Source organism: Austrofundulus limnaeus, unplaced genomic scaffold, assembly GCF_001266775.1.
Source record: "Austrofundulus limnaeus strain Quisiro unplaced genomic scaffold, Austrofundulus_limnaeus-1.0 Scaffold8, whole genome shotgun sequence".
Taxonomy (NCBI): Eukaryota; Metazoa; Chordata; class Actinopteri; order Cyprinodontiformes; family Rivulidae; genus Austrofundulus; species Austrofundulus limnaeus.
Genome location: NW_013952410.1, coordinates 1,146,587 through 1,156,432, shown reverse-complemented (window position 1 = coordinate 1,156,432; position 9,846 = coordinate 1,146,587). Strand labels below are relative to the sequence as shown.

Sequence of the window (9,846 nt, the reverse complement as noted above, 5' to 3'; positions counted from 1 at the left end):
GGACTAGGGAGGATGATTCAGCCACTCAACCACTAGATGTCGCTGAAAACAACAAATCCTACACACTGTGCCTTTAAACAGACAAATCCCACTGAGATCACAAATCCAGGCCTGGACCTGAAGGCAGTCTAAACATGCATGATTTTGGATGGTGGGAAGAAACTGGAGAACCACAAGTAATCCCACGCAAACACYACAAAAACATGCAAACTCCACACAGACAGAGTCCAGGTCCAAACTGGGGCTTAAATCCAGGACCTTCTTGCAACAGTGCTAACCACCCATACATTGTGCTGCCAAATAATTAATTTATATAAATATTAGACGTTTTTATAAATACCAACAGTTAGATTTATTCCAGTTAGTTTCAGAAAGTGCAGTTCACCCCATGCATCCGTTTATCACTTCACTCCAAGCCGTGTTAACAAGCTTTATTAGAGGACTGCTGATGATCACTTTTAAAACAGAGTGAAGCTGAGCTGGTCACTATTTTTCATTAAAATTAGCTTCAAGAGCTTGTTTCCTCACAMACGACTGACAAAACTTGGAGACTACTTCTGGATGTTGTTGGATAATGATGTAAATAAATAAATTAGCTTCTATATCTTTACTAAAATAGTCTTATTATAGATTAAAATCTAGTTAGTATTCTTTTTTTTAACCAAATGTGGACCAAAATATGTATGAATTTAAACAAGATTAATGCATTACAGAAAGTCTTCTTGTAAGGCTCAAACAAGAATTTTCTTTATATATAKTACAGGTCAGGGATGGGCAACTGGTGGCCCACAAATAAGGTCCTGCCCTTTTGCCATTATTTTTGTGAGGTAGACTATCTGTTCAGAGAATTTCAAGGCAAACCTTTGAGATGATGTATGCCATGAAGGATTTTAATATAAGTCTCCACTACAACCCGTTGCACAAAGCTAAATATGAGAAGTTAACTGAGGTCGAAGGTATATGAACAAAAGCAAAAGGTTTTRACCAGAACCYCAACCATGCAGGAGTCTGCACTCAARGCGTCTTATGCCATTGCACTTCAGCTCGCTAACATAGGTATTTATTTTTGGTTTGCCACAAAAGTTTTGAARTCATATTAAACAGAAGTACAACATGGCGTGAGCATTTGAGCATGAAATATGTCAGTTTTATCACATTTGAGTAAGGGTGCAGCGCTCTGTAGCCCTCTTGTAGCYTCAACAAAAAAGTTTATCCTTCCAGAATTTCTACATTTGTTTTGCCTATGATTAAACATCAGGCAAACATTTAGGCATTCTTTCCCACGTAAAAAAGTAAATTAACGCAASCTTAACTACAAGAACAAATTTAAAAACAAGTTTTAATTTAGTTGAAGATAATTTCCTTTTGCTAAGCTACCACCCCGCATGCTAAAAAGATGGCAACATAAAAATTAAACTGCTAAAACATATAAAGTCCTGCTCTGGGACTTTTTTTAGTTGTGATGTTTCAGGAACTGTTGGTGGAATGGGGCGGCTCTAAGTTGGGTGGGACCTTCACCTTGCGTGTCTGTGGAGCAGGATCTTGGGGTGGCGAACGCGCACTATTGGCTGCAGCCGCTCGCCGGACCTCCTCCTCGTGCTGCTGGATCTGCTGCTGAATAAGAATGAGCTCCCCGAGCAGATCCTGCTGGGGTATGTCATAGTCAGAAAGTGGAAGGAGGAGCAAAAAAATAAATAAAATAAAAAAATAAAATAAATAAAAAAGAAAGAAAATAAAAAGGACCAGAAAACCCATGCAGGCCAATTCTACGGTGCCCATCCGGTGACACTGGATAAAAAGAAATATCTCATGGCCACAAGATAAATACCGCGTGGCCACAAAATAATTTTGTGTAGCATGTCTCTTTGTGAGTGATAGGCTACAGACATTGCTGGAGTCAGATTTCGAATATGTTGTGTTTGCTTTGACGTGTGCAAATGTAGCCTACCCCACACTTATGAAATTTATTATTATTATTATTATTATCATCATTATCATCATCATCATCATTATCATTATTATTATTATTATTATTATGTGATGTTAATATAAACAATTCATCTTACATAGTAGACTATTTACTGAGATGGGTAGAGTACCCAAAAATTGTACTCAAGCAAGAGTAGCACTACTTCAACATATTTTTACTCAAGTAAAAGTAAAAAGCAGCCATCTAAGAAATGGCTTGAGTAAGAGTAAAAAAGTAGTAGTATTACTTGTAGTAGTACTTGAGTAGTGTAAAAAGGCTACTCAAGTGCTGAGTAACTGAGCAAAACATCAATCATTTAATAGTTAAGAATTACATCATTAGACAGACTCAATTATAAAGCTATGTTGAAATGTTGGTATTTTAAAGGGATCCCTGATTAGTTGTAACATTAGACTTTATTTGATAAACATATATTTTAAKTGTAAAATAAAGACTGTAAAAATACTGTAGGKTGTTTAGTTTTGTACATTTTTAAAAATATATATTTTAACACGGATGGAGACATTTTATTTAGACACAAAGCATTCTGGGTAAATGATGACGTGGGTAGGTCATCTGTGCAAGGCTGCTAGCAAGCTATATCCACCCTGAAGGTTAATCTTGGACAATATCTGACGATCGGCTCTTTTAAATGAAACCAGAGAGCGTTGACAGAGAGGAGAAGGTAGAAATGACTCAGTCTGTAACTGAAAATATGGATGGAGGACAACAGAGCTGCTTGATGGAAGAAGAACCTCAGCTTAGCCTGTTAGTCTTTTGTGCTAGCACTGACGCTATATTGCCTTATATATACTGTATTAGGTCGGTGCTAGTGCGACAAACAAGCTAAAATGAGGTCCTCCATTTTGAGACCATTCCTCCTTTGAGACTAAYAGCTACTTCGGGGGTACCGAGTAACACGAAGGGCTACTTGATACAAACATAAATTTGAATGGCTCACCTTTAATTATAGTWTTACTTATAATAAATTTATACGTTTATACGTTTGTCTCCCTGATTAAATCTCAATGCTGAAGACTCTTCATGGTAATCATAATTTACTGTGGTAGATTAAACATAAAACATTTTTATTTAATTGCATTTATTAACATTTTAAATTTTGTGTGTATTTTGTAAATGTAAAAAATAAAATGATAAAACTATTTGGCAGCTTGTAGGAATGAACACATTTGTAACATTTATTTAAAATACGTAGTCTATTTCTTTAAGAAAATGGTAACTTCTTTTCCATTTTTTAAAAGAAACTTTTACCAGTAAAACAATTAACTCATGACCTTTGTGCTCATCACTCCTACAAACTCTTGTAGATACAAAATAACAGTTATGTAATATAAAAAACAAGTAAAGAAAAAAATTCTCCCAATCATTGTGAAAATTTGTTCTACGTTTTAATGCTCTTTTCCCCTCTAACCAGAGGTAAACAAAGTGAATATCTGTGCTCTAAGGGTTAATTTTCCAAAAGGTGGGTGTTGGGGTGGAGTTAAGTGTGTGTCTGTGAGGAGCTGCAGTCTGCAGAGGAACTCGGAGATAGACGCAGGAGAGAACTTTTTGATAGTTTCTTGTGTTTAAAGGGGTTTAARGGGAGATGTGGCTTTAACAGCAGCTCTTGTTGACATTCTTTAGAAAGTGTTTTGTTAATAAAAGCTCAAAAGAGCACACGGGTGACTTTTGGTTCCATTGTTTAACGTTCAGAGCTCTGCTTCTCGGTCAGTCGATCAGTGCTATTTTTAGAAGGTGTCGTGCGGGCGACTCAGAAAGTCTCGCCCACTGGCACCGTATTGGTGACCCCTGGGGTAGAGTATCCAGATACACTCCAGTAAGAGTAAAAATTAAAATTACTCAAGTGAAAGTAAAAAGTACAGCATAGTAAAAGTACTCCTAAAAGTACATTTTCTTCCAAAAAGTTACTCAAGTAAATGTAACGCAGTAAATGTAACTAGTTACTACCAAACTCTGGCTATTTATGAGATGAAAATGAACACGACAAGTGTGTGTCGGAGAACTGATTTTTTACTGTGTTCCTAAACACAACACAATTCCAACACCTGGAGCAAAGGCACGGTGTGAGAGAGGAGCCTGCTTTGAGTGTTGAGCTTCAATTAAAAAAAGTAAAGCTTTTGGATAAATGCAACTTCAGTCGTCACCTCTGTCTTATAACTGAAACATATAGAGATAAGAATTACTTCATGTCTGAAAGTGACTGAATTAAAGTCAATTCATTCAGACTTGAGCATATAAATAATCAACAGTCTCTTCATGTAAATGACTGCAGTAATTATCAGTAAGTATTATCTTCTGGCCACGCAATTAATTTTTTTTTAATCCTATGTCACTGGACGGGCTCCGTAAAATTCTGTACCCCAACTTGGTCTGGGAAACTGGCGCTGGTGTTGTTCAGGTAGAAAAAAAGAAGAGAAAAACTGGATTTGAGTCCAGGTTCGAAAGAATGGAGGTCTGTCTTTTAGATAATCTTGCCGCTATCATCAGTGTACCCAAACAAAGTCTGTCACGAAAACAAATTTGTCAGACTGAAGGCAGAGGAGACAAATAATACAACAATAAGTGCCTCTCAGCAAGCGGCATCAACAGTAACTCTACATTGTTTGCTCAACATTATGTTTCGCTGTGATTTAATCCCTGTACGATAACCATAACTCTGACCTGACTTCTAACAGAATTTATAAAACTTCAATGGAAATTCCTGTTTTAATGTAGAACACAAATATTCAATGTTCTGCAACGTTAGACAGATTTTAATAACTCGTCTGATGAAGCTTATATAAGCAAAAAAAAAAAACAACAACAAAGCCTTAGAATCAATCAGCTTGAAGCACAAAGCAGGAGAAATCTGACTTATTTCAATAGATCAACATGACAAAACTGTTGTTTTAATTTTGTGCCTTTTTCACTTGTTGATATAATCAAATAAAAGTGGTTTAATATGAACAAATAACTGTGAAGGTCATGTTGTCGTCATGTTGGAGACCATGATTTAAGGGTAAAAGCAGAGCGTAAGAAAGAAAAGTTAGTTGCTTAAAAGCTCCTCTTCTGATTATTCACTGGTTATGTTGGTTTCTAAACTTTGTACCATGACAAAAACACTGAAAAGACATAAAAACATTGAGACACTTTAACTGTTTAAGATGGAAAGAAAAGAAAAAGTCAAATATGAACATAAATATATGTCCATACATGGGCCTTTTTGCTAGAAAAAAAGACATTCAAAAGCATAACAAGTGGCAAGCAACAATAAAACACCTCATCAGTGTGTGAACGTCACTTTGAGCAACGTACAGGTTGCAAAAGTTCCTTAAGCTGCTTTGTTTTAAAATTTATTGGTAATTTAGGTAATAAAAAATAAAACAAAGCAAAGCGTTTTACATTTAGGAGAGCTGGTTAATCAAAAGGACCCACAAACACTATGTAGAGTTTATTTTGTTCAAACCTTTTTAATATTTATGCCTGTTACCAAGATGTAAAAAATTTTAAACAGTTTCAAACTTAATTTCTTTGATTTTCGTTGAACAAAACAAACTCGAGGATACTTTGATTACATTATTTTGCTTTGGAAGTGAAAAGCTGCCAAACTGCCAACTGGAGCTGGATGTAAACAAGAGCTGTGGTGACACAGAAAGCACGAAAAGCAGAGAGGTGGCAACAAGTTTCGTAAACTTGCCTTCTTGTGTTGCTTGTCGCTGGCATCGTGTGAGGCTGCGGTTGAAGAGTCGGTTGCTCTTAGTGCAGGATTGCCTGAAGGGTCTAACAGAGGAAACATGAAAAGCAAAAAATAAATTGTTACGGTAGGAAATTATTTAAAATGCGTATGAACAAGAAAGAAAAAAAAAAAAAAGCTCAGGGCGTAGTAGAACCAGAGGCAGAATGAGATTTTCTAAAAAGTTAGCAACGAGATTTTAATTAGAGAAAAGACCCTTAGAGGCCAGGTGAGTGAGAGGGTGGAAGTCAAAGGAGGCAAACGTCACTTAAATATGATAAAGTCAGAGGCAAAGTAAAAAAAAATTAAAAAAGAAAGGAAAGAAAGGACGGGCTTCTTACTACAGACAGACAACAGATCACTACAAACACTTCAAATTTGTGGATCAAAAAATGCTAAGCCTTAACGTCCTGCCTGAAATCCAAAAAAAAAAAAAGAAAAAGAATTTTGAGGCCTTTACTGATGAAAGTCAGAAAAATAATAAAAACTTATCTGCATAAATTGGCAGCAAACCTCCATCCAAATTAGCATAACTTCAACGCATCGATAGAAAAGTGGTCAAAGAGCGACAGAGAGGAAAAAAAAGAGGCGGAGCTGGCTGTCCCACCGAGTTTACACACCTAACAACAGATGCAGACCCYAGGCTCCTTTGACTTCACTACCCAAACCCACGCCTGTGAAGAATGTGGAGGAGGGCAGGGGAGGAGGAGAAAGGAAGAACACAAGATAAAAATCATGAAAGACAGAAGCAGAGGGATGGCGGTCAAACCAGGGACATGAMGAGTTGTAGCCGAGCCAAAGCTTTAACTGAGAAAATCACTTCATGAAGAAACTAAGAGGTGAATGAACCCTAAACTGGGTCTGATCCTTTATTAGACATTGTGTAAAAGCCAATCAAAAGAAATTATTTTATAAAATGCTTTTTTTTAATAGTCAGAAACTTGCCATATATATCGATAATTCATTTGTTTATTGATGTTAAATTTTAACAGAATACTTCCGTATAACAGTTCCTCTGAGATCCAGTAAATTCTAGCAAAAGCTTTTAGACAAGAAACCTGAAGTACGATGATCAAAAAGAAATAAACTTGTGTAGTAAAATATAGTCAGAAAAAAAATAAACACATTATTACAAAGTGAATGTAATGAGTTATAATTTTAACATAAATGTGATAAAAATAATTAGCATCAAAAATCATTCTAACAGTAAGACAGAGTAACATTTATTTTGTTAAATCTAAACACGTTATTAGTAAAACTTAAGCTACTAAAGCCCATTGTAAATCTGAGAGCGCTTCACGTCATTCATATCTCTGGATTAAAGTAGGAGATATAAAATGAAATACAATAATTGTATGATAGTACGGGTGCAAAGGCGGTAAAGAATAAAATGTCAAAACCAGGTTTTCTTTTGTGAAACTGCTGTGATCGTCATCCTGTGTTAACTTTCTAAACCGATCTGTTATTTACTCACCAGAGGAAAGAAGGCTTTTCAGGAACGAGAAGTTCTCTCCTATTTTGTCAAAGTCTGGGAGGAGTTTGGCAATTTCTTCCCTTTCTGGTAGAGCTTTCGCCAGTTTTTCTGTAAAGCAAACAAATAATGGTGTCCTGTCACCGAAGGGTTACAAGTTCGATCCCCCCCCCCTTCCAGTCGTCTCAATTGTTGTGTCCTTGGGCAAGACACTTCACCCGCCTCTCCTACTTGTTTGTGTTTGCACACCAAACAACTCTACCTCTCAATCACTACATAAATAATAACCAGTGGCAATTGTACATCGTTTTTCCTGTACTGGAACACTGACTTAATGACTGAGTTCGACTCATTTTGCACCCCCCCCCCCCCCCCCCCCCCTCGGATTATGAGTCTGCCATGACTATTTTTTCCTGTAATTTTATATTTTTCTGCACAGTATCTTGCTTTTTTTAATCTAATTTCATCTTGATAGTCCAGTATAGTAACTATTATTCTTATTTTTATTTTGATTTATGTTTATTTTTTATTGTTACTATCGTTATTGTTGTTACAGTTGATAATGTCACACAGCAATATACTGTTTCTGTGGATTGATGTACATATCTGCTGCTGCTGCTATTACACCTGAATTTCCCTGTGTGGGAAAATAAAGACTGTTTCTATTCTATTCTATTCTACTCTACTCTACTCTACTGATGGTGGTCTGAGGGTCCAGTGGCGCCGGTGCATGGAGTCCCGCCTCTGTCACAGTGTTCCCCATGGCAGCTGTGGCTACAATGTAGCTTATCACCATCAGTGTGTGAATGCGTGTGTAAATGGGTAAATGATGGTAGTGTAAAACACTTTGGGGTTTTACACTACAGTTTTACATGAACACTGTTAGAGGCATGTGTATGTGCATCAATGAGTTGCCGTGTATGTAACATGAATATACAGAATTTTATGTAATGCATGGGTGTTATAATTTGAACATTGTATCTAGGAACATTTACCTACTAGAACATCAGTCACATGTAAATACAAAAACAGGTAAATACTACATTTTAATTGTCTGTGACATATTGCCAATAAATGAAGCTGAAGATTGAAAGTTTAATCGTGCTACTGTAAGGTTAATGCAGCTGTACTGTGGTTTGAGTTGCAACTGTTTCATGCAAAACACACAACCCAAGATAACTACTTTGGTAACACAGGTGGTAAAATGAAACTCATAACTTTAAGCACACACAATATTCAGAGGTTGTCTTTTCTGATGATATTATTGCAGAGAAACAGACTAAAATACAATGTAAGACAGAAAGTGAAACGTAAAAAAAAATACTTACCAAGATCAATTTGTTCACTCAGTTTCCAAACAAAATCTGGAACAGCCCAGTTATATTGACTAAAATCAGGCAGCATGTCCTTCCACTCTTCATAGGTCTGGAGATAAAATGACAAAATTATTTGAAGGTGTGTTTACGTTTCTAACAAGAACTCATGTGCTATTACATCCACACTGCACTGCATATCACTGGAGAGGAAAATAATCTTATCGCTCAAAAATAATGTTGCAACACAATAATAATAATAATTTTAAAAAATGAATACTGACCTTCTTAGCTGTGTACCCTCCTCCCACCGCCGAACCCAGCAAAATGTATCTGAGCTTTAGCAGCCGGGCCGCCAGGCGAGCCACCCAAAAGTTGCGCTGCTGTTGGTAGTTATGGCCACCTGATCCTGGAGGTGGTTTTGAAGGCCGCATGGGCAACCGAGACATAGAGGTAAAATATCGAGCTGCTGTACGATGAGGAGGTCGGTGAGGGTTAGAGTTTCCCGAATAGCGATGGTGGATGGCACAAGACATAGGGTGGAGCTTCTGCAGCGGGATTCGCAACCTTATCCCCATATCGGTTTGAACGAGGTTCCTGCAGGCCATGCTGAAACGTAAGAGAAATGCAAGTGTAAGGCTTTGATAAAAGAGAAAGGGTACAGTTTGGTGAAACATTTCACAACTACAATGCACAAAACCTCTCCCTAATTTCCTATCCTTTGCTCCTGAAGAGACAAATTGTCTTTTAAAGCGGCCCTAATCAACAGTTCTGTTTTCTGTTCAGCACACTGAGCAGTATTTGATTCCAAATGAGGAAGTCAGTGACAAACGAAAAAATGTCAAACCTATAAAAATCTTTCACAAGAAATGAGCAACTTCTTAAAGTCAAATCTTTAAGAAAAAGGGAAAATTCCAGCAAAGACCTAACACGGGACCTGAGAAAGGCATTATCCTTCAGTTGAAAATTTTCTGGGAATATTCTTGTTGCTCAAAAGACACAATTATGTCCATCAATCTATGTTATCTTTGATATTTTTCATAGTTTCATAAAGAAGTTATAACTTCGATATTTGTGACAAGTTAGCTAATAATTTAAAAGTAGTTTCTTAGCTAAATTGTCTGTTGTGAGTAGGGCTGCAACGATTAATCGATTAATCGACGACTAATCGATTATTAAAATAATCGATGACTAATTTAATAATCGATTAATAGTTTTCTCTCTTTTTTTTGTTCTTTATTTTGTTTTTCTCTCCAAACTGCTTTGACACCTTCCACTGCCACATCTGCCTTTCTGTCCTTGACACACATGCACAGTAGTGGTAACTGGGGTAGGCCGTGGACGTCACAAGACATTATAC

General features: G+C 36.7%; 1 protein-coding gene across 5 annotated transcripts in view; it reads right to left on the bottom strand.

The window, feature by feature from the left end:
- opa1 (OPA1 mitochondrial dynamin like GTPase) overlaps positions 1-9,846 on the bottom strand; it is a 40,543-nt gene that overhangs the window by 26,825 nt on the left and 3,872 nt on the right. For 2 of the 5 annotated variants that reach the window (XM_013999681.1, XM_013999688.1), the window contains exons 2-7: positions 8,771-9,095; positions 8,502-8,598; positions 7,177-7,284; positions 6,323-6,376; positions 5,667-5,749; positions 1,519-1,644 (exon numbers count right to left, since the gene is read on the bottom strand). In XM_013999681.1, coding sequence (XP_013855135.1) covers positions 1,519-1,644; positions 5,667-5,749; positions 6,323-6,376; positions 7,177-7,284; positions 8,502-8,598; positions 8,771-9,095 — 793 coding nt within the window. The remainder of the gene's footprint in view (positions 1-1,518; positions 1,645-5,666; positions 5,750-6,322; positions 6,377-7,176; positions 7,285-8,501; positions 8,599-8,770; positions 9,096-9,846) is intronic. The other 3 variants (XM_013999700.1, XM_013999693.1, XM_013999708.1) reach the window with 3 other exon arrangements.